The 25,235-nt window shown below is 46.9% G+C and overlaps 1 protein-coding gene across 1 annotated transcript in view; it reads right to left on the bottom strand.

Moving 5' to 3' along the window:
* Positions 1-3,346: 3,346 nt before the first annotated feature.
* CTDSPL2 (CTD small phosphatase like 2) overlaps positions 3,347-25,235 on the bottom strand; it is an 85,502-nt gene continuing 63,613 nt past the window's right edge. Inside the window, exons 12-13 of the mRNA XM_077263188.1 lie at positions 6,813-6,908; positions 3,347-4,834 (exon numbers count right to left, since the gene is read on the bottom strand). Coding sequence (XP_077119303.1) covers positions 4,769-4,834; positions 6,813-6,908 — 162 coding nt within the window. The 3' untranslated portion in view covers positions 3,347-4,768. The remainder of the gene's footprint in view (positions 4,835-6,812; positions 6,909-25,235) is intronic.

The following is a 25,235-nucleotide window of genomic DNA, read 5'->3' as shown; positions in this document are numbered from 1 at the left end:
TGCCCCGACTCCTTATGCACCAATATCCACTGCTGGGAAGGGCCAATGGGGCTGATGTGTTTGCTGCAGGGTCAGAGCACTTACCCAGGTCCATTGTTTCCCCATTAAAGTGCCGCCGGAATCTGCACAGCGTTGCACCAGCATGTGAGAAGAGTGTCCTGGTGGATAAAGATGCCCCCCCCCCCCCTCAGTTGCAGAGTCGGCGTGCAGAAGTCTCGCAGTGAGTGAGAAGCGCCAAATCAGGAAGGAGGGGCTACAGGAGCAGCAGCATCCGGTGGGTAGAGCTCCGTGAATAGAGCGGTGCCCTGAAGGGACCAGTCGCCCCTAAAATAGTGCTCAGTCATACATTACAACGGTGCAGGAGGGGTACGATGGGGCAACAATCCACGTTCCCACCTGTTGGTTTGGGGAGATCGGAACCGTGAAGGGATCCGTCGCCCCTGTAATCCTTTAAAAAGACAGTAAAAAGTAAAAATAGAAAATAAAATAAAAAATTGTGGTCTAAAGACCAGACCCATATGCCTCCTACAGACACTAAGCATGAACAGGTTCGACTGGAGCCAGTGTGTGGGTGTATACTGCAGAGAAGGAGACAATTTTTTTTCTATTCACTTAGAGTCAGCCTCCTAGTGGCAGCAGCATACACCCATGGTCCTGTGTCACCCAATGAGGCGAAGGAGAAAGTTAATTTCAGTTCTTCAATACAAAAAGTGAAAATCATTATATAGAGTCATTACTAGGGATCAGCGAATAGCTTCAGATAACTCCTTATCCAAATAACTATAGCGCTTACCGAATAGCTGCATTGGTAACCTGGAGCGCTCCTGACAATCAGCTGTTTGGCACCGCAGCTGCATGTGTCCCGACTGACAGTCACAACAAACAGGTTCTCCATGCATGTGTTGTGACTGTCACACAGCCGTGACACATGCAGCTGCAGCGCCGAACAACTTATTATCGGGAGCCCTCCAAGTATCCAGGTTACCGATGCAGCTCTTCGGGAAGCGCTATAGCTAGTGGGATAAGGATATATACAGAAAAACAGCAGAACAACAAGCAAATAGAGTTCGGGTGCAAAAGGAGTTATCTGAAGCTATTTGCTGATCGCTAGTCATTACAGAGTGATCGGTTTCAAGTGTTTATTCCGTTAATGTTTATGGCTTACAGCAAATGAAAACCCAAAAGTCATTATCTCAGTAAATTAGAATAATTAGCAAAAAACACCTGCAAAGATTTCCTAAGCATTTTTTTAAAAAAGTCCCTTAGTCTGTTTCAATAGGTTCCACAATCATGGGGAAGACTGCTGACTTGACAGATGTCCAGAAGGCAGTCATTGACACACTGCACAAGGAGGGTAAGCCACAAAAAGTCATTGCTAAAGAAGCTGGCTATTCACGGAGTGCTGTATCCAAGCATATTAATGGAAAGTTGAGTGGAAGGAGAAAGTGTGGTAGAAAAAGGTGCACAAGCAACCGGGATAACCGCACCCTTGATAGGATTGTTAAGAAAAGGCCATTCAAACGTTTGGGGGGATTCACAATGAGTGGACTGCTGACATATCCAGGACATGGGCTACAAGTGTCGCATTTTTTGCATCAAGTCACTCATGACCAATAGACAATGCCAGAAGCGTCTTACCTGGGCCAAGAAAAAAAAAAAAAAAAGAACTGGACTGGACTCAGTGGTCCAAGGTGTTTTCAGATGAAAATAAATTTTGCATTTAATTTGGAAATCAAGGTCCCAGAGTCTGGAGGAAGAGTGGAGACTTCATGCTTCCCTCTGCCGACTAGATTTCTGAAGATGGAAATTTCTTTCTCCAGCAGGACTTGGCACCTGTCCACACTGCCAAAAGTACCAATACCTGGTTTAAAAACAACAGTATCAGGTGCTTGATTGGCCAGCAAACCCGCCTGACCTTAACCCCATAGAGAATCTATGGGGTATTGTGAAGAGGAAGAGGAGAGAGACCAGGCCCAACAATGCAGACAAGCTGGAGGCTGCTATCAAAGCAACCTGGGCTTCCATAACACCTCAGCAGTGCAACAGGCTGATTGCCTCCATGCCACGCCACAATGATGCAGTAATTGAAGCGAAAGGAGCCCTGACCAAGTATTGAGTGCATTTACTGAACATACATTTCAGTAGGCCAACATTTAGTTTTTTCAAAACAATTTTCAAGCTGGTGTTATAACGTATTCTAATTTACTGAAATAATGACTTTTGGGTTTTCATTGGCTGCAAGCCATAATCATCAACATTAACAGAAATAAACACTTGAGATACATCAGTTTTTATGACTGTATAATATATCAGTTTCACTTTTTGTATTGAAGAACTGAAATAAATTAACTTTTTGATTATATAATTTTGTGAGAAGCACCTGTATATTATGGCATACCAAGATACTAGACTATTCCACAGGACAAGTAAAAACAAATTAAATGTTTATTGCTTTAACCTCATCTTGATCAAGTGCAGTAAATTTACGGCTCAGGGTTAAAGCTGCTGCAATGTAGAGGTTGGGAAAGGTAGTCGGCTGTCAAGACACCATGGGAGAAAAAAGAACCGGTTTATTACCTCTCCCATATTTCGCTGCTTCCTAAACCAGTACTTTGCCTGTAGCCCCAGCTCCCCACACTTGCCTGGAAAGTAAACTGCACTGCAACCTTCCCCCACCACACTGCTCCCTACAGGGCTCCATCTTTACGCACCGCTTTTCATCACCATGCTTTTTAGGCACTTCTAGAAATATGATGGATGTACTGCCACCGCCATACTGCCCAGTTTACAGTCTTTAGACACTAGCCATCGCTGGGCACAAAGGCCTCATTTTTATATTTAATTTTTCTTTAGTCGCAATGCAACTTTTTAACAATGGCTTTCTATCAGTAGCAGTCATGACACCCTACTAGAGTCTGTTTTAGAACATCACATGGTTTTCTATGTCCCCCCCAATGGAACACATTGGAGGAAAACAACTAAACATTAAACAATGCTTGCCTTTGGTTATGTTTTGCTGTTCCTACCTTACCCCTTTGTCATAGGTTTAATACCCTTTTCCTAGTGTACAAACTGAATAGCTCAGTATCCATCAGCAGGGTAATGCCCGAGTAGGAAAAGCCACCTTATTCTTCTAAGTATCACATCTATTAAGTGGCAGCACACAAATCACAAGGTTTCCTGTATTCACCATTGAAGGCTACAAGGTAAAAAGAAAATTTGCCCACCGAATAAAAATTAAGCCACTCTTAGGACAAGGTGGTGCTGTTAGGGAAGCCCCAATCATGGCATTGGCACAAAAGTAGAAAACACACAGACAGTACGGAGTAAAAGAGCCACGCGGAAGAAAGGTTAAAATCTTCATTAATACACTGAAAATATGACAGAACTCATGCTTTTTCTTTAAAATCAAAAATACAAAAATTAAATGTTTTCCTAAAAACTTACTAAAAAAAACTCCTTACTTTAAGGAGTGACTTGAAAATGAACGCATGTGTAAATTTATACAATAAAATGGTATACAGTTAAAACAGGTAATATACATAGAAACAAAAAAAGAATGAACAGCCTCCACTGTAGAGTTTTAATTTCCAATACTGTACTCTCTGAACACGCTTACAAAATACAAACCTTTTTTTTTTTTTCTTAGAAAAGGAGGGGCAAAAAGGGAAAAAAAAAGAAAAAAAAAGTGCCTTCTCTTCTTTCTTTATGCATTAAGTGCACAACTGAAACAGTGCACACACCAGAAACAGCAAGCATCCTTGCACCCACATCTTCTGCACTTCTTCCTGCAGGACAGAGCACCTCATACAAAAATACCCACCAAATTAGCTGCATCAGTACCAGAGCTGTGGATGGAGACGTAAAGGAGGGAGAGGCTGCGTGGATACATGTGTGAACGTAAATATATATATATTTATATGTGAATGATGGGTGTTTGGCTCTGCATGTACAGACAGAGGGGAAAGAATGTGATAACAGAAACCTGGCCTAGTCGCAGGTCATATATCCCCTCAACCCTGTACTGTATGCAAGGTCCACACCTACTGTACAAGCCTCCATATTCCCACTCTCTACTTTGCCTTTTAAAAGCTTTTTTTTTTTTAAAAAAGGTACTAGAATGGATTACAGATAAAATATAAAATATATATGAATTTCTAAAATGGAGCTTACATGGATTGAACCTTAAGAATTTCATTATCTAAAAAAAAAAAAATGAAAAAAAAAAAAAATACATTATGCAAGCAGAGAATAGGAACAGCCAAACATATCATACAAAATAAAAAGTAAAATTTGGCTACTAGAACAGATTGAAGCGACTGAAATACAAGGAATGGATAATGAATAATCTACACTAATAAGGATCACTGTGTAGGAAGATTAATCCCCCAAAATTTGAGAAAAACCTATCTGTTCCTGCTGACACGAACAAACTATTCAACAGCGGATAGGATGCAATCTGCAGCTCACAGACAGCGGGGTTTCTCTCGGAGACATAATTCCTGGGAGGAGGCCAAGCTGCCCAGTGATGTGCCACCAAACCAGTCACAACACGTCACGGTGAAACCGTTCCTTTTTTTTTTATCCCATATAGAATTGTTTGTTTTTTTTTTTTTTTTAGACAGCAAAGTAAAGAAATGCCTTCAGCAGTTATGGCAAATGTTTGTGTACATGAACGCTCAGTCCTGTGGTTGTGCAGCTTTGCTCCCCTGCAGGTATCTGAAAGCTGCCCCCCTGTTGGGGGATCCTGCAGGTGTGTGATGTCCTCCTAATCTGGTGGCAAACAGTCATGTAAGCGAAATCTGTCTCTGATGTGAGGCCGCACATCCTCATTCTGCAAGAGTAGAAAAAAAAACAATAAATGTGTGCTGAAAGTGTAGAGAAGCCACCTTCTACAAAAATAAAACAAACCTGAATTTAATCAGATACACTGAAAGTCTTCATTTTCACTAAATTCAGCATGTCTGCCCTTCTCACATACTGATAGATTGAATGTGTACATTAAGAATGGACATTAGAACGATGCCTAGCTTTTAGAGAGAGTAGTAAATCTTGCCCATAACAATTCCATTGCATTTCCTAATTATCGCATATACTCGAGTATAAGTGGAGATTTTCAGCCCATTTTTTTTTTTTTTTTTTAGACTAAAAGTGCCCTTCTTGGCTTATACTCAAGTCATTGTCCCAGGGGTCAGCGGGGAGGGGGATTGGCGGCTGTCACATCATACTCACCTGCTCCCAGGGCAGTCTCTGCTTCTGTCTCCGGCGCCCACAGCTCTTCCAGTGTTCAGCGGCCATGTGGTACAGCTCATTAAAGTAATGAATATGGACGCGTCTCCACTCCCATAGGCGTGGAGCGCATATTCATTACTTTAATGAGCGGTACACATTAAATGAACACAGGAACAAGCTGCCAGTGCCAGAGACCATCAGAGAAGGACCGCGTCAGGAGGGGGTGAGCCATGCGATATTCACCTGTCCCCGTTCCACCACTGGGCTCTGTTTTCCGCGTCCTCTGGCTGTGACATTCAGGTTAGAGGGCGCGATGATGTGGTTAGTGCACGCCCGCTGCCTGAACAGTCACTGCAGAGAGTCGGAAAACACAGCTGCGCACGGTGGTGGAACGGGGACAGGTGACAATCGCAAGTGCCGGGGGCCTGAGCCAGCGGCCTCCCGCACCCCCACAGCGCGCCGGTGTCCTCGCCTGCTCAGGACACCGGCACCTCTCCCCCAGCGACGAGAGGAGAGTATGTTTTTTTTTTTTTTTTAATCGCAGCAGCAGCATATGGGGCATAATATTCTATGGAGCATCTTATTGGGCCATCAACCTTTGTGCAGCATTATGTGGAGCATAATATTCTATGGAGCATCTTATGGGGCCATCAACCATTGTGCAGCATTATATAGGGGTATAATATTCTATGGAGCATCTTATGGGGCCATCAACCTTTGTGCAGCATTATATGGGGCATAATATTCTATGGAGCATCTTATGGGGCTATCATTAACCTTTTATGCAGCATTATATAGGGCGTATTTTAATATGGAGCATCTTATGGGGCCCATCATGCACTTTATGGAGCATTCAACATGGATATTCAAAAACACTTAACCTACTGATATCTCAATTCATTTTACTTTTATTGGTATCTATTTTTATTTTTGAAATTTATCAGTAGCTGCTGCATTTCCTACTCTAGGCTTATAATTGAGTCAATAAGTTTTCCCAGTTTTTTGTGGCAAAATTAGGGGTCTCTGCTTATACTCGGGTCGGCTTATACTCAAGTATATAAGGTACATTACTTGGTTACCTGTTCACACTGAAAAAGACCTTTAAGATTCAAGAAACGTCAGTTTTACTATAATTGAAAACAAATATGCAGCATCTTTTAAGAATTTGCAAACTTGATACCAGTTGTCAATTTATTCACAACTTTAAAAAGGCATTGAGGAAACAAAATGCTTTAAAAATGGTATTCTTGGGGAATACAAGCATTTACTAAGAAAAAACATTACTTTTAGAGCAAACAGGTTCTCTTTAAAGGTTTGCTCCAATATTTAACCTTTTTCCAAGATATGACGTACTGTTACATCATATGCTGGGTCCCTGACTGAGATGAGGGGCTTGCAAGCCAAGCCTGCATCTTTCTTTTCTGTAATCAATTTTAATTAATAAAAGTTTCTTGATGAACAGGCAACACTGATGCACGAAAAACAATATTGAGAATAGCCGACTTTCTTTTCTCTTGCTCCAATTGAACCTGGAACAGAAGCAACAATTAGTCCTGCATAAAAACGTTGGTGAAGCTTACCAGTTCTACAAGCTTCTCCAGGAAAGGGACAAGCTTCAGCAGCTCCTTGTCATTTTTATCCATAAACCAACTCTCAATGGGGATACCGTTTGAAAGCTAAAAGAAGCAAATTATATATATTACTGCATACAGCATATTTGCTATAGGTAGAACACGTCAGCCTACACAATAATACATCATCAACGGGGCCACAGTCATGTCAACCAAAAAAGAGCTGAAACATGTCAAAACATGTTGAAAACCAAATACACAACCAATTCTACTGTACACTCGAATGTAAATGTTGTACCAAAAAGTATACAGCGGAAACAAAAGAAATTAAAACAACAAGGTTACTTACAGGTAGCCATTTTTTCCAGAACCCATGACGGCACACCTGAGAGAGGGAACCACCCAGCCAGGAAACCTACTGAAATAAAAGGGCGGTACCTCTCCCCGCCCCCTTCAGTTCGGTTACAGAGCATGAGAGGTCCGCCGATTAATTTACACGGATAACCAACGAGAGAGAGAGAGAGAGAGAGAGAGAGAGAGAGAGAGAGAGAGAGAGAGAGAGAGAGAGAGAGAGAAAATGAGAATATACCGGTGCTGTCATGGGTTCCAGAAACACCGGCTACCGGTAGGTAACCTTGGTGTTTCCCCTTCACCCATGATAGTACACCTGAGAGATTTTTGGAGAAACGAAAACACCTTAGGGAGAGACCACTGCTTGCAGCACCCTTTTACCAAAGGTTAGATCAGTCGAGGACAGATTTAGTATGTAGTGCTTAACCCCTTCATGACCGTGGGATTTTTTGTTTTTCCGTGTTCGTTTTTCACTCCCCTCCTTCCCAGAGCCATAACTTTTTTATTTTTCCGTCAATTTGGCCATGTGAGGGCTTATTTTTTGCGTGACGAGTTGTACTTTTGAACAACATCGTTGGTTTTACCATGTCGTGTACTAGAAAACGGGAAAAAAATTCCAAGTGCGGTGAAATTGCAAAAAAAGTGCAATCCCACACTTGTTTTTTGCTTGGGTTTTTTGCTAGGTTCACTAAATGCTAAAACTGACCTGCCATTATGATTCTCCAGGTCATTACGAGTTCATAGACACCCAACATGACTAGGTTATTTTTTACCCAAGTGGTGAAAAAAAATTCCAAACTTTGCTTTTAAAAAAAAAAATGCGCCATTTTCCGATACTCGTAGCGTCTCCAGTTTTCATGATCTGGGGTCGGTTGAGGGCTTATTTTTTGCGTGCCGAGTTGGCGTTTTTAATGATTCCAATTCGGTGCAGATACGTTCTTTTGATCGCCCGTTATTGCATTTTAATGCAATGTCGCGGCGACCAAAAAAACGTAATTCTGGCGTTTCATTTTTTTCTCGTTACGCCGTTTAGCGATCAGGTTAATGCTTTTTTTTATTGATAGATCGGGCGATTCTGAACGTGGCGCTACCAAATATGTGTAGATTTGATTTTTTTTAAATTAATTTATTTTGATTGGGGCGAAAGGGGGGTGATTTAAACTTTTATATTTTTTTTATTTTTTTCACATTTTTTTACTTTTGCCATGCTTCAATAGCCTCCATGGGAGGCTAGAAGCAGGCACAGCACGATCGCCTCTGCTACATAACAGCGATCATCAGATCGCTGCTATGCAGCAGAAATGCAGGTGTGCTGTGAACGCCGACCACAGGGTGGCGCTCACAGCTACTGGCGATCAGTAACCATAGAGGTCTCAAGGACCTCTATGGTTACAATACTGAAGCATCGCCGACCCCCGATCATGTGACGGGGGTCGGCGATGATGTCATTTCCGGCCGCCCGGCAGGATGCGGTAGTTAAATGCCGCTGTCTGCGTTTGACAGCGGCATTTAACTACTTAATAGCGGCGGATGAATCGCGATTTCACCCGCCGCTATTGCGGGCACATGTCAGCTGTTCAAAACAGCTGACATGTCCCGGCTTTGATGCGGGCTAACCGCGGAGCCCTGCGTCAAAGCATGGGAGCAGACATCGGACGGGATAGTACGTCCGATGTCGGTAAGGGGTTAAAGAAGGTAGATGGTGAGGACCAGGTAGCGGACTTATAGATCTGATCAATTGATACCTCCACCTTTTCTGGCCAGGAAGTAGCCACGGCTCTGGTGGAGTGAGCCTTGATGCCTTCAGGAACCGGAGCGCCACTCACAGAGTAAGATAAATTAATGGCCTCCCTGATCCATCTGGCAATGGTACCATTAGATACATACCCCGTAACGTTTCTGTTACACTGGAAGGCTATGAATAGGGACTGATCTTTCGTCCACTAACTAGTCTTGGACATGTACTCTAACATGGACCTCCTCACGTCCAAAGTATGGAATTCTTCCTCTCCTGGATTTTTAGAATTATCACAGAAGGAAGGTAAGGTGATCTCCTGGCTCCTATGGAATTTAAGAACTACCTAGGGAAGATAAGCCTGATCTGGTCTTAGAACAACCCTGTCCTCATACACTTGCGTGTAGGGGGGGCATATAGATAGAGCTTGTATGTCACTTACCCTACAGGCTACTGTTAAGGCCACTAGCAACACCGTTTTAAGCTTGAGGAATTTCGCAGACAACAACTCCTGTAAGGGCTCAAATGGTTGCCTAGTTAGCGCCTCTAAAACTAGGTTCAGGTCCCATGGAGGAATTTTTGAAACTAACCGGTCTAGATCTACTACAGGATTTAATAAATCAGGACACCCATCTATTGGATGCTAGGTTGCAATTATACAAGGCACCTAAGGCCGACACCTGTACCTTGAGAGTATTAGTTGCTAACCCTAGTTGCTATCCCGACTGTAGAAATTCTAGAATAGCCCCTACCGGAGCTTCATCCCCCAAGGGCTGTCCTAAGAACTCCAGGAATTTCTTCCATATTCTACCATAGATCCTTGATGTAATCGTTTTCCTACTTTTCAACAGTGTGGAGACTAGCCCTGGTGAGAATCCCTGCCGACTCAGTAACGCCCTTTCAAAATCCATGCTGCCAGATGGAAGTCCTTCACCTGAGAGTAGCACACTGGTCTCTGGGTAAGCAGGTTTGGGATCTCTGGTAGAATCCATGGATCAGTAACGGACATCCACCTTAGAAGGGAGAACCATGGTCTCCTCGACCAAAATGGAGCAATGAGAATTACTGTCGCCTGATCTTCTCTGATCTTTCCAGCAAAACCAGCAAAACAGATCTCTCTCGGACTGCCCACGACTGCACTATTTGCAGGAAAATTTGAGGATTTAGAGACCATTCTCCCTGTCTCAATTTCTTGCAACTCAGGAAGTCTGCTTTTCAATTTTCTATTCCCCTTATGTGAAGTGTCGTAAGAGATAGCAGGTGTTGCTCTGCTAGCTGGAGCAGGATGTTTGCTGCCTCCATAAGGGTATGGGACCTCGTTTTCCCTTGGTGGTTAATATAAGCGACGACCACGATTGTCCGACATGACCCAGGCATGGCGACACCGAAGGAAGGGGAGAAAGTGTCTTAAAGCTCTTTCCACAGCCCTTTTAAAGTTTGAACCCTGATCTCTCTTTAGAGGAGACCAGGTTCCCTGCACCAAGTAGGATCTCAGATGTGCTCCCCATGCGGTACTGCTCGCGTCCGTCATGATAACGTCCTCCACCGGCCTCAACCCTGATGCCAAAAGCTCTTACTGTCCACCAGGCTAGGGAGTCTCTTTACAGCTAAGGAAATATATACCTTTTCCTCTAAATGCCCTTTTAACGACCTCTGTGCTGACAGGACCTCCCACTGTAGCAGCCTCAGGTGAAACTGTGCCCATCTTTCTGCCGGTATAAAGGATGTTAGGGATCCTTGCAAGGACATCGCCTTCCTTAATGTCATTATAAACTGCTGTATTGCTGACAGAGCCAGGGCCATTATTTTGGCTATCTTGTTCTCTGGTAGGAGACCGACCAGGCACTTGGAGTCCAGAACCAACCCCAGGAAGGATTGTATATTTTCCGGTCTTGGCTTTGATTTGAGGGTATTTACCAACCAGCCTATCTCCTGTAGGGCCACAGTCACTTACTTCACCTGTTCTACACTGGTTATTCGACCTCCCGACTATAAGGAAGTCATCCAGGTACGGGATGATAATGATGTCCCCAGAACGAAGGTAGGCCATCACCTCCAATATTACCTTGGTAGACACCCTTTGAGCCACTGACAGACCAAATGGGACGGCCTGACCTGTCCCTGGACATAACAGAGCCACCCCCAGGAACTTTTGATGGTCCCGATGGATTGGGATGTTGCAGTAGGCATCTTTTAAGTCTATGACCGCCATGAAGCAATCCTGGAACAATAGCTTTATAGCCGTGTTCACTGACTCCATTTTGAAGGAATAATTCTCAACCCATCATTGGACAATTGTACTTAGAGAACTGACCGGCTTCTGTATCAAAAAGAGGGGGGGAATAAAATCCCCTTCCTATCTATTCCACCGGGACTTTGCGCAGAACTCACTTTTGTATCAGTCCCAAAATCTCTACCTCTAGGGCTAGCTAGTTCTCCTGGCGATTTCCTGCTGGGTGTTAATATAAACGTCTGGCGGGGTGGACGGACGAAGTCTATCTTCAGACTGTTCTTGATGACACTTAAGTTCCAGCGACTGGGGGAGATGTTCACCCAGGCAGTAGAGAGAGCCTCCCCCTACCTCTGACATGACGTCATTGGGGGGGCTTTTTTGATGATGCAGAGGGTTCTCGGAACATATATCCAGACCCTATTAAATTTTCTATTCCGAAAAGAAGGCCTCCTAGCTTCCACCGAGAAACCCCTTCTTCTTGTCCCCTGCCTTCTCTAAGATGTCCTCTACCTACTGACCAAAGAGAAACTGGCCATCACACAGGATGGAGCAGAGTATTTTTCGAAGGCGGGTCTCCCGGACACCATTTTAGCCGTAAGGCCCATCTAGCCGCTTTGGATAGGCTTGCCGACCTAGCCGCTAACCTCAGAGTCTAGAAAGACCGTTGATCCTTGCAACAGAGACATATTTGCCAAGGTTGCATCTCTTGAACCTTACTCTTCAGTTGTTCCTTCATTTGTTGCAGCCAGACCATGAGAAAGCAGGCAGTACATGTCCCAGCTATTGCCGGCTTCAGACCACCTGCGGCTGCCTCCCAGGTGTACCTCAGGAACCATCAACTTTCTTATCTAATGTGTCTCTAAGCATGCCGGAGTCCTCCAAGGGCAGGGATGATTTTTTAGAGGACTTTGCTACTGTCCTGTTGTTCTTAGGGATTTTATCCCAACCCTCTGAGTCCTTCTCAAAGAGGATCACTGTCCGAAAAGGAGAAGGTGGACGAGGATTCCGCATGATATTCCCCACCGGATTGCAAGGCCTCTGAATCCGTGACAAGCCCCCGAGCTCTCTTGCTTCTCGTCTTATTGGAACCTTTCACCTCTGCCCTGATTACGGTCCTAAGGCCCGTGGCAATGTTGCGGTCTCTTCCCGTATTGTTTTCTGCATGCAGTCAGCGCAGAGATCCTTCTGCCACTGAACTGCCACCGGGGTTTTACAAAGGGCACACTTTATTCTCTCTTGGCGCTAGCCTTCCTAGGCCCCTAGTGATTAAGCAGAAAATGGCCCCTATTAAACAACAAAGGTGACATTCTGGTAGATCACTCACCACCTGCTGTCAAATCAAGGGTACCGGATTTGGAGGCTGATCAGGGGTACGTACAACGTCCCTCCAGGATACTGAGGAGTCCCGCGATCTCTGGTCAGGACGGCTGCCACTCAAGCGGTCAAGTTAGTGACCAGGCATAGACACTGGTGAATGCTCCTGCTGTAAGGGGTGCTGCTGCTGTCCACTGGGACAGTGGATGTGGTAATTTCTAGTTGACACATCATTTGTCTACCTGTTTCTCTTGCTGAACGTGTAATCATTACTATTTTACTTATGTTTATTCACTATTGTATGTAATCAATTTAAAATTTTCATGCAATAAATTTATACCTTTTTAGTAATTTATGGACTTGGGCTCCACGTTTTCTTTTTTGGTTTAAGGATTCAGCCTTTGGAGTGTCCCTTTTTTCTGTTCTTCTGCTTTCCGCTTCCCCACTTGGTGTGGAGCATGTATGGCAGATTATTATTTACGTTTCCCTATTTGGGCCGTATTCATCTTGGCCCCGCCGCACACCCCCTGACTTCACGCGGGAACACCCATTGCCAGCGTGCCTTGCGCGCGCCCCCGGAAGCCGGGCTCACTATGGAGCGGCGGTCAGGAGGCAGAGCGGCGCGGCGGCTGCAGAAGAGGTTTCAGCACGAGGGTCCTCATCAGGACAGGAAACCCAACTAAAGTGGGAGGGAGAGGTACCGCCCTCTTATTTCAGTAGGTTTCCTGTCCTGGCTGGGCGGATCCCCCTCTCAGGTGTGCTGTAATGGGTGAAGGGAAAAATAATAGATTGTGCAATTTGTTTAACCCCTTCACGCCATACATGTACAGTGCATTTCTTGTCTCCTCCTCTGACGTGGGCTCCGGCGCTGAGCCCACATCTTTCCCAGCACATGTCAACGGTTTATACCTTATGGTAATAAAAGGGCAAGAAATATGAAAAACCCAATGTGGCTAAACAAAGAAGAGGGGCAATCAACAGTAAAAAGAAAGCATTTAAACTAAGAGCAGGATGGCACCGTTGAAGCTCTAAAAAAAAAAAAAAAACTATAGGGAGAAAAATACTTTAGCTAAAAAACTAATTAAAGCTGCAAAAAAGGAAACAGAGAAGCACATTGCTAAGGAGATTAAAACTAATCCCAAACTGTTCTTCAAATATATCAATAGTAAAAGAATCATAAGTGAATGTGTAGGCCCCTTAAAAAATTGTGAGGAAAGAATGGCTGTAGATGACGAGGAAAATGCTAAGATATTAACCCCTTTACCCACAAGGGTGGTTTGCACGTTAATGACCGGGCCAATTTTAACAATTCTGACTACTGTCCCTTTATGAGGTTATAACTCTGGAACGCTTCAACGGATCCCGGTGATCCTAACACTGTTTTCTCGTGACATTTTCCTAAATTTTTCCAACTTTGAATTTTCATGCCCTTAAATCACAGACATATGTCACACAAAATACTTAAGTAACATTTGCCCACATGTCTACTTTACATCAGCACAATTTTGGAACCAACGATTTCTCATTTTTACAACACCATTTTTTTTTTAGGGACCACATCACATTTGAAGTCACTTTGAGGGGTCTATATGATACAAAATACCAAAAAGTAACCAACAGTGACACCAATATAAAAACTGCACCCCTCAAGGTGCTCAAAACCAAATTTAAGAAGTTTATTAACCCTTCAGGTGCTTCACAGGAATTTTTGGAATGTTTAAAAAAAAATAATAATAAATGAACATTTAACTTTTTTTCACAAAAAAAATAATTCAGATCTAATTTGTTTTATTTTACCAAGGCTAACAGAAGAAATTGGACTGCAAAAGTTGTTGTCCAATTTGTCCTGAGTACGCTGATAACCCATATGTAGGGGTAAACCACTGTTTGGGCGCACGGCAGGGCTCGGAAGGGAAGGAGCACCCTTTTACTTTTTCGACGCAGAACTGGATGGAATTGAAATCGGACGTCATGTTGTGTTTGCAGAGCCCCTGATGTGCCTAAACAGTGGAAACCCCCCAATTCTAATCCCAACACACTCCTAACCCCAACACACCCCTAATCCTAACCATAACCCTAACCCTGACACACCCCTAACTCAACAGTAAACGTAATCCAAACCCTAACCCCAACTCTAGCCAAAACTCTAACCCTAACTTTAGCCCCAACCCTAACTTTATAGTTATAGAGTTTATACCATACCGCGTTTGGTAAAATTAATAAACCAGTTTTATTTTTTGGGTTAGTACGATTACAGCTATACCTCATTTATATAATTTTTATGTTTCAGCGCTTTTATACAATAAAAAGTATTTTATATAAAAAAAAATATTATTTTTGCATTTCTTTATTCTGAGGGATACAACTTATATTTTTTCGCTGACGATGCTGTATGGCGGCTCGTTTTTTTGAGGGACAATGACGTTTTCAGCGGTACCATGTTTATTTATATGTCTTTTTGATCGCGTGTTCCACTTTCTGTTAGGCGGTATGATAAAGCATTGTTTTTTGCCTCTATTTTTCTTATTTACTGTGTTCACTTAAGGGGTTAACTAGTGGGACAGTTTCATAGGTCAGGTCGTTACGGACGCAGCGATATTAAATATGTGTACTTTTATTATTTTTTATTTACATAAAGAAATTTATTAGAAAAATATTTTTTCTTTATTTAGGAATTTTTTTAAAAATATTTTTTACACAGTGTAATAATTTTTTTATTTTTTTAACTTTTTTACATTGTCCCAGGGTGGGACATCACTATATAAAGTCAGATCGCTGATCTGACACTTTGCAGAGCACTGTGTCAGATCAGCGATCTGACAGACAGTGCAGGAGGCTTGCCGGCGCCTGCTCTCAGCAGGCACTGAAAAGCCACCTCTCTGCAGGACCCCGCGGCAATCTTGGATCCGGGGGCCTGCACGGAGGAGACGCTTGGAACATGATCACATCGTGCTGTTCTGAGGGTCTCAGGGAAGAACGCAGGGAGCCCCCCCTCAATGTGTGCGATGCTTCCCTATGCCACCGGAATGCTGCGATCATGTTTGATCGCAGTGTTCCTGGGGTTTAAGTGCCGGGAATGGTCCGTGACAGCTCCTAGAACATGATAATCAGCTGACACCTGGCCACGATCAGCCGCGCTCCCCCAGTGAGTGCGGCTGATGGCATATGACGTACTATCCCGTCGATGGTCATACAGTCCAAGGTAACCTCGACGGGATAGTACGTCTAATGTCAGAAAGGGGTTAAACACCTTCTCCACGGTGGAAAATGAAATGCTAGGTGAAATGCCGAGAGACAAAGAAAATCCTATATTAAGGGTCACCAATCTAACCCAAGAAGAGGTGCAAAACCGGCTAAATAAGATTAAAATAGATAAATCTCCGGGTCTGGATGGCATACACCCACGCTTACTAAGAGGACCAAGTAATGTAATAGACGGGGCGTGTCCTGGACGGCCATGTGAGTGGACGCTGAGGAAAGAGCTCCTGTGGCCACAAGCATAATTATCCTGAACAGACATAGCTGGCTGCCATAAATCTAGCCTAATCTGGAAGCCGAGTCACCTGTGAAGGAGAGCTGTGGGGACACCCAGAGACGCTCGCAATGACACGGAGGAAGCACAGAGATGCGGGTACAGGAGAGGCTGGAGGAACCCAAGATGGAGCTGAGGCCAGAGCGTATGCTGAGAAGGAGAATGCTGCCTGTCAGAAGCGCATGGAAGCTGCAGCAAAACTTCAAAAGGTTTGCCCGGGTGGTCGGTGGGGAAGAGGCACAAGAGACTATGGAGGAGAGAGCTGAAGAAGAGGAAGAGGAGGAGAAAGCTGATGGAGCGAGGGGGGCACAGAAGGGGGAGGAAGAAAGTAGCATGGCTGCAGCATGAGAGGCTGAGAAGGAAGTGGAATTGAGAGGGGAGCCAACCCTAAAGGACGTTTTTATCCTCTAGTCCCTGAATGATTTAACCCTTCAGATGAAGGAGGTGAAAGGGGAGATTATACAAATAAAGGCGGCCATACAGAAAATGGATAAACGCATGGGGGAGGTGGAGGAGAGGATGAGTACTGCGGAGGATCATGAGGTTCAACTACAAAAGGCAAAGAGAAAGTTTGCCCAACAGATATCGGAATTGGCGGCAAAAAAATGAGGACCTAGAAAACAGATCCAGAAGAAAGAACATCAGGATAGTGGGTCTGCCGGAAAAAGGAGATTTTTGTGTACTCACCGTAAAATCTCTTTCTCTTAGCCTCTAATTGGGGGACACAGGACCATGGGTGTTATGCTGCTGTCCACTAGGAGGCGACACTATGCATAATCTGAAAAAGATTAACTGTGGCTCCTCCTGTGCAGTATACACCCCTGGACGGCATCAGCCTTCTCCAGTTTTGTGCCAAAGCAGTAGGAGGAACGTAACATGAATAACATAATTATGCCTGTAAGAAGGCAACTATGTACGAGCTCCAGAAACAATATGAGAACTCAACAGTTACAACAGCCCGGAAAGGGCAACAGGGTGGGAGCTGTGTCCCCCAATTAGAGGCTAAGAGAAAGAGATTTTACGGTGAGTACACAAAAATCTCCTTTACTCTGTCGCCTCATTGGGGGACACAGGACCATGGGACGTCCTAAAGCAGTCCCTGGGTGGGAAGCAATGGACGAATATTGTGCAGACAGGCCCGTACACTTAGGGCACCGCCGCCTGCAGGACACATCTACCCAGGCTCGCTGAGGACTGGGTATAAACCCTGTAGTGTTTAGTAAATGTGTGTAAGCTAGTCCAAGTGGCCGCCTTACACACTTGTTGTGCCGAAGCCTGGTGCCGAATGGCCCAGGAGGCCTCTACCGCCCGTGTAGAGTGTGCCGTAAAACCGGCTGGAAGAGGAGGATTCTTAAGGCGGTACGCCTCTTGTATGGTGGATTTGATCCACCTGGCAAGAGTAGCTTTTGGAAGCTGGCCTACCCTTGTGGCCGCCTTCCGGAAGGAGGAAAGGAGAATCAGACCTCCGGAAGGACGCAGTCCTAGACACGTATATACGCAAAGGCCTGACAAGGTCAAGCGTATGCAGAGCCTTCTCCACTATGAACCGGAACCGGACAAAGGGATGGTAGTGAAATTTCCTCATGGAGGTGGAAGTCTGACACAACCTTCGGAAGGAAGGATGGGACCGTACGAAGAACTACCTCGGCCTGGTGACAAGCCAGGAAAGGCCGTCTGCATGAGAGTGCTGTCGGTTCAGACACCTTGCGTAGCGAGGTGAGTGCCACCAGGAAAAAAACCACCTTCTGGGAAAGAAGGCGGAGCGGGACCTCCTTAAGGGGTTCGAAGGGTGGTTCCTGCAATGCTGTCAGGACCAGGATGAGGTCCCACGTTTCTAGTGGTCGTCTGTAGGGGGGAACCAATCGGGGAACCCCCTGAAGGAAAAGGCCTTACTTGCGGCTTGGTAGCAATGCGCTTTTGGAAAAAGCACTGAGAGGGCTGACACCTGGCTTTAGGCGAGCCCAATGACAGACTGGCCTCCAGACCCGCTTGGAGAAAACCAAGAGCTTTGGGTAGGGAATAAGGGAGTGGAACCTAGCCACGAGATTCGCACCAGGTAAAGAAAACTTTCCAGGTACGGTAATACATCTTGGCAGAGGCTGATTTCCGTGCTCTGATCATGGTTGCAATGACCTCTGTCGAGAACCCTGCCTGGGTTAGAACCCAGGTCTCAAGGGCCACGCCATCAAGTTGAGAGCCCTTGAGTTCTGGTGGTAGAACGGCCCTTGTGATAGAAGATCGTGGCGGTCGGGGAGACGCCAGGGGGCGTCTGCTGTGAGTTGTACGATGTCGGCGTACCATGTGCGTCTGGGCCAGTCCGGTGCAATGAGGATAGTTGAAACTCCCCCTTGTTTGATTTTCCTCACCCTCTGAATATCAGGGGGAGAGGTGGAAAAAATATACAGAAGCTGGAACTGAGTCCAGTCCTGAACCAGAGCGACTGCTCCAAGCGACCGCGGATCGTGAGTTCAGGCAATGAAGTTGGAGACCTTGGCATTGAAATGGGATGCCATTAGGTCCACATCCGGGGTCCCCCAGCGGAGACAGATCTGTTGAAAAATTTCGGGATGGAGAGACCACTCTCCCGAGTCTATTCCTTGTCGGCTGAGGAAGTCTGCTTCCCAGTTGTCCACACCCGAACGTGGACCGCCGAAGGACCGACCCTGTGTCCTCCGCCCAACGGAGGACATATGACACCTCCCGCGTCGCTTGGGTACTGCGGGTCCCCCCTTGATGAGTCACATATGCCACAGTCGTGGTATTGTCCGACTATCCTGATGCAAGAGGCTGCCAGTAAGTGATGGAAAGCCCTCAATGCCAGAAGGATGGCACGAATTTTCAGGATGTTGATGGGCATGGACGCTTCCGCTGAGGACCACTTGCCCAACAGGAGCCCACAGCTGAGCCGGGGTCCCTGGATGCAGGCGCAGTGTACTGGCCTATTGCTTGGAGGTGTAGGATGCTGCCTGTACAGGCCCTACCTGAGGTGTCTCAACCTATACCCCCAGAGAGGGATAGGGAAGGTGCTATTGTCACCTTCAGGGGCCTTTATCCTCGCCTCGACCTCAACCCAGAAACCAAAAGGAATTGGGGAAGGGAGTCTCGACTTCGAACCAGCACCCGAGGGACTGGGGAAGGAGCAGCATGGGGAATAGCCATCTCAACTTCAACTGGGCACCCCATAATAGGGGGCCGAGGAAGGAGCCATGCCGGGAGTCTCACAAGAGACCCTCTTTTCTTCATCTGCTAGTCGGAGGGCCAGTGCCTTGTCCTTGGGAAGGAGCACTAGACCCCTGGAAGTGTTGAATAACATTCCCAGGAAGGTCAGGGACTGACTCGGAGTTGGTGATGACTTTGTAGGTTGATTAACCAGCCCATACGACTGAGAGTATCGGTTGTGATTGAGACGCTGAGCTCACAGTCCTTGAAGGTGGGAGCCTTGATGAGTAGATCGTCCAGGTATGGAACGACTACTATGCCTCTGGAATGCAGGACGTCCATGGTTGCTGCCATGACTTTGGTGACACTCTGGGAGCCGTGGCGAGTCCAAAGGGGAGAGCCACGAATTGGTAGTGGTCCTGGCCTATTGCGAACCTGAGAAACCTCTGATGGGCAGGTGCAATGGGTATATGCAGGTATGCGTCTTGTATGTCTATGGAGGCGAGATATTCTCCCTTCTCCATGGACGCAGTGATGGACCGAAGGGACGCCATGCGGAAGTGACGGACCCGTACATATTTGTTGGGCTGTTTTAGGTCTAGTATGGGCCGTACGCTGCCTCCTTTCTTGGGAACTACGAACAGATTGGAGTAGAACCCTCGGAAGCGGTCGGTCGTGGGTACCGGTACTATGACTCCTGATTAATAAAGCGAGGAGACCGCTTGGTGGTAGGCTCGAGCCTTGGCTGGCGGTTTTGGGGGGACAGAGAGGAAGAACCTGTCCGGTGGGTTGGAGGTGAAGTCTATTTTGTATCCGGAAGACACTAGTTCCATGACCCACCTGTCTTCTGTAATAGGCAGCCAGACTTGATGAAAGAGCAAAAGTCGGCCGCCTACCGGTGTGGTGTCTTCCGGAGTCCGTGAGTCATGAGGAAGAGAAAGTCTGAGATTTTCCTCCTCTGGGCTTAGACTGGCCTGCTTTTGACTGCCAGGTCTTGTCCGACCTTTGCGTCGATCGTGAGTTGTCCCTGCGTGGGGAACGGTTACGATTTTGTACTGGACGTGAGACGGACCAGCCGGAGGAATTCCGAAAGGATCGGAATCGAGTTTGGTTACGCTTCTTGTAAGTGCGTTTAGGTTTCAGTTGGGGAAGAGAAGTACTCTTACCCCCTGTGGCGTTGGATATCATAGTATCCAACTGTTCACCGAAAAGTCTCCCACTGAGGTAGGGGAGGTGCGTGAGGGACTTCTTTGAGGCTGCGTCCGCTTTCCATTCCCGTAGCCAGAGGATACGCCAAATCGTGATGGGGTTTGATGCTATCCCCGCGACTCCCCTTGCTGAAACCAGAGCTGCATGGAGCATGTAATCTGCTACAACTGCAATTGAACCGCTTGGTCCGACAGTTGAGGAGCGGATGCTTGGAAGGCTTGTAGATTCACCAAGCTGAGGCGAACGCAAGGAGCCATGGATGCCCTTGCTGCCTTGAAAATTGAACGAGCCATGCGTTCTACCTGCCAGTCTGCTGCGTCCCTGAGGGTTGAGCTATCTGGCGGTGTAAGGAGGGTCTGTGCTGCCAGCCTAGAGACTGGGGGATCCACTTCAGGTGGATCTGTCCATTCCTTGGTGTCCTTCTGTGAGAAGGGGCACCTCGCCTCCAGATATTTGCGATTAGCGAATTTTTTCTCAGGCTGTGAGAGCTGTTTTTTTAAGGATCGCCTTAAACTCTGGTGGTTAGAGAAAACCTTAGGCGGCTTCAGAGGTCCTTCAAAGGAAGTCTGATGTTCCGGGGGCTCTGGTGGCGGATCAGAAATGTCCGGCACCCGATGGATGGACGATATTATGTCCTCAACTAGCGCTGTATTGCTAGGAGGGATTGGGATCAGGGACCCCTCTGTTTCTCTGTCTGAGTCAGAGTCGCAGATGCCTTCCGAATCCTGTGTATCACTGAGGCGTCCCCTGCTGGGTGAGCTGGGGAGGAGGCCTTCTCTGGTTGGGGATTGCGGAGATCTGCATTGTCTGTCCCTGGAATGGGACGGTCTAGATGACCTGGAGCAACGGTGTCTCTCCCTAGAGGGGGATGACCGTGTGCTATGGGATGACGCAGATGGACTTGATGTATGGATCCGCTTGCGTCGTGACCTAGACGTGGATGTGCCAGGGGCATCTTGTTCCTGAGTCAAGCTCTCCCTTGCTGGGTAACGGTCATAGCCGGGGCATGACCCTGCAGAGCCCGAAGCAATGTGGAAGTTAGGTTATCTATAGACTGCGTCATAGATTGCGATATCTGAGTAGCCCATTCCGGTGTGGCATTAGACACCGAGGCAATGGCAGGGGCTTCTTGAGGCTGTGACACAGTAGTTTGTATACAGTTCTGACAATGCGGGTATGTGCTACTACTGGGGAGAGCGGTCCCGCAGGCTGTGCAGTATGCATAATAGCAGTTCTGCCTGGTTCTCTTAGACCTTGAGCCCGGCATAGTGCACAGAGTGCAGAAGTGCTGCCAGCAGATGGACCTTACAGGTAATATGGATTCACAGCTGAGTAAAGATAACCCAGCTGTGATCTTACCCCACCAGTGTACCCCTAGGTCCAGCGCCGAAAATCCACAGTCCTGTGCCCCCCGGAGACTGGCTGCCTGGTCCTGGTCCTGCAGACCGGGAGATGCAGGGTTAATCTGCAGCCAAAAATGGCTGCAGAGACAGAGGAGAGAGGAGGAGAAGGGGGCGGAGAGCTGGAAAAAGGCGGCAAGGCTATAAAAAAACCCGCCCTTTCTGTCTCGATCCGCCCCTTGTATGACACTGTAGAGTGTCATATTTGTCATCCGGGGGGCGGGCCGGGGGGCGGAGAGGAGGCTGCTGCTTCAGCTAGGCCGAAGCCGGGGCCTAAATTAGATGCCTGAGGCCCAGAAGGGCTCCAGGCCGGCGCGAAAGTCCGGGAGGGGGTTGGATCTGAACCGGACCCCTCCGGATTTGAAGGCAGGATGGCGGTGGGGCCATAAGCGGAAGGGGGAGCCCGGCTGGGGTCCCCCTGAGGCAGTAGAGAGCTGGTGCTGCCGCAGAGACAGGGACGCTGGGAGCCCTGTGTCTGTATGTGCCATGCCTGCCTGCACTCCCCCCGGCCCCAACAGGAGCCCGCAGCTGGGCTGGGGTCCCTGGATGCAGGCGCAGTGTGCTGGCCCATTGCTGGGAGCTGTAGGATGCTGCCTGTACAGGCCCTACCTGAAGTGTCTCAACCTAATACCCCCAGAGGGGGATAGGGAGGGTGCCTTTGTCACACCTTCAGGGGCCTTTATCCTCGCCTCGACCTCAACCCAGAAACCAAAAGGAATTGGGGAAGGAGGGGGGTCTCGACTTCGAACCAACACCCGAGGGGTTGGGGAAGGAGCAGCATGGGGAATAGCCATCTCAACTTCAACTGGGCACCCCATAATAGGGGGCCGAGGAAGGAGCCATGCCGGGGGTCTCACAGGAGACCCTCTTTTCTTCATCTGTAATCCCGTCGGAAAACGGGAAACGGAGTAAAAACGGAGTAAAAATCTTTAGGTGTGCCTCCTTTGCGACACTAAGCAAAAACTGGAGAAGGCTGATGCCGTCCAGGGGTGTATACTGCACAGGAGGAGCCACAGTTAATCTTTTTCAGATTATGCATAGTGTCGCCTCCTAGTGGACAGCAGCATAACACCCATGGTCCTGTGTCCCCCAATGAGGCGACAGAGTAAACAGAGGGGAGAAATCCTACTGAGCTTATTGAAAACTGGTTGAAGGAGAAGGTTGTAGCCGAGGTTCTGACAAGGGTCTTTGCCGTGGGAAGAGCTCACAGAGTTCCGCCGCAGCCCCCTCCCCCTGGAGCCAATCCTCGTACCATGTTGGCTAAGATATTAAACTACAGAGACAGACATTGTTCTTAGGAAGGCCAGAGAAATGGAGGATCTCACTGTTGACGGACAGAGGATTGCCATCTACCCGGATTACTCTGCTGCGGTCCAGAAACAGAGAATACAATTTACTGGTGTCAAGAGGTGACAGAGAACAGGGGGTGAAATACTCCATGTTTTTCCCTGCGAGGTTGAGAGTGGTTGCCTTTAATAAAGCTCATTTCTTCACGACACCAGAGGACGCTACCCAATGGATCAACATCAATGCCAAGAAACTACAAGCGGCGGGAGACTGACTTTCAGCTGAGGCGTGAGCTGTTGTTGTTGCCTAGATGTTTGGGATAAGAGAACTGGGTTGCTACTTGTACCCATTTAATATTTGTGTCTCTTTCACTTTTGGAGGAGTGGAATATGGCTGGGTTTAACTATTACGCCAGTCAGAGTTGTGCTGGAAAATGAGGGGTGGGGTGGGGATTGTTAATAGGGTGCACTGCAAACGATGTGTTTTTTTTGTTGTTTTTTTTTTTTACTCTCTTTGCTTCACTGTTTGTTCTGTACTGTTAATAACTTCACTGTTTGTTCTGTACTGTTAATAATTAATGTAAAGAGATGTGGTTCTGAGGGTCGCGGGAGCCAGTTAGAGGAGGTTACCTAGATGAGAGTGCTTCAAACAGGCCAAGGAGCCCCACTTTCGATGGAGGAAAATGCTTTATCTTGGAGGGAGGTTGGGGGTGGGAGTTTAAAGGGTGGGAGAGAGGGGTTAGACAGCTCAGATTAAGGAGTAGGATTTTCTTGATGACTGTTCTGCATCATGATGGGGGACCGTATTAAAATACTGAGTTGGAACGTTAGAGGCCTGGCGGACAAAAGCAGCGGTGCAACAGTACGCACGAGACCAGAGGGCCTCACTGATATGTCTGCTGGAGACACACTCAGTTCGTGAGAGGGTGGACGTCTTACGTAGGCGGTGGCTGCAAATAACGTATCATTCCACCTTCTCTACATACTCAAGGGGGTATCGGTATTGGTCCCAGCAGGGGTGCGCTATGAAGAGCTGAAGGTGTATGCTGATGTGGATGGACAGTATGTGGTAGTGAAATGCAGAATGCCTGGTATTTTGATGTGTGTGGCGGCTATGTACATTCCTCCCCCTTATTCGAGTAAAAAACTTAGAGAAGTGTTGGAATTGATTGGACGGGGAGATTCGATGCCGCTTTTAATTATTGGAGATCTCAACAATATAGGTGATGATTTCTGGGATAAAAACAAAAATACACAAAACAGGTCGGGAAAGCCATATTATGCCGTTTGGAAAATATATTCTAGAGATTGGTATGACTGATTTGTGGAGAGTGTGACACGTGGGGGAGAGGGGATACTCTTGCTATTCACCAGCTCATGATACTTTATCCAGAATAGATATGGCGCTCGGAAACAATATGTTTGATGCTATGGTGGGAGAAGTGAGATACTTGCCACGGGCGATCTCCGATCATAATCCGATAGAGGTGGAGTTATGGCCAATGGGGACACAAGCACGGCATATGGGAGAGTGGAAATTTCACCCTAACTGGTTGAACAGTGTGAGTTTGGAGGCAATGCAGCAGGAGGTGGAGGAGTTTTTTGAGATTAACGAGGGCAGCTCGGACATACCAACTATATGGGAGACGATGAAGGCATATTTGAGAGGTTTTCTGTTCAGGGACATCAATAGATGTAAGCGGCGATCAAAACAGGCGGAGAATGCCGCAAGGGAAAGGCTGAGAATTGCTGAAGATGAGATGGCCACACTGGGTACCCCTGAGGCTGGGAAACGGTTAAGAGAAGCCCAGAATAATATGGATAAAATTATTTTGGAAAGGGCAGGGAGGAAGAGAGAGTTCCAACGACTAGCCTTTTACCAGGAGGGGGAGGTAGTGGGGCATATGCTCTCGCTGGTGGAGTCAGCCCAGAGGGGTACACCATTCGTACATTCACTAGAGTCTGTTAACGGTATAAAAGTGTCTGAGACCTCAGATCTTAAGGGTCTTTACGGACTTGTACGCGGATCTGTAAACTCTGGTGTGGACCCATCGGGGACTGACAACGCGCCATTTCTAGAAGGTATTGTCTTACCTAGACTGAGTGAGGAGGATAGGGAAAGTTTGGAGGGACCTATTGCGGACGAAGAACTAAGTCGTGCTTTAAGAGACATGACAAGAGGTAAGGCCCCAGGAGCAGATGGATTGCCAGCT

The sequence above is a fragment of the Ranitomeya variabilis genome, chromosome 5 (assembly GCF_051348905.1).
Source record: "Ranitomeya variabilis isolate aRanVar5 chromosome 5, aRanVar5.hap1, whole genome shotgun sequence".
Lineage (NCBI taxonomy): Eukaryota > Metazoa > Chordata > Amphibia > Anura > Dendrobatidae > Ranitomeya > Ranitomeya variabilis.
The sequence above is the reverse complement of the archived record's forward strand: the minus strand, read 5'-3'. Positions and strand labels throughout refer to the sequence as shown.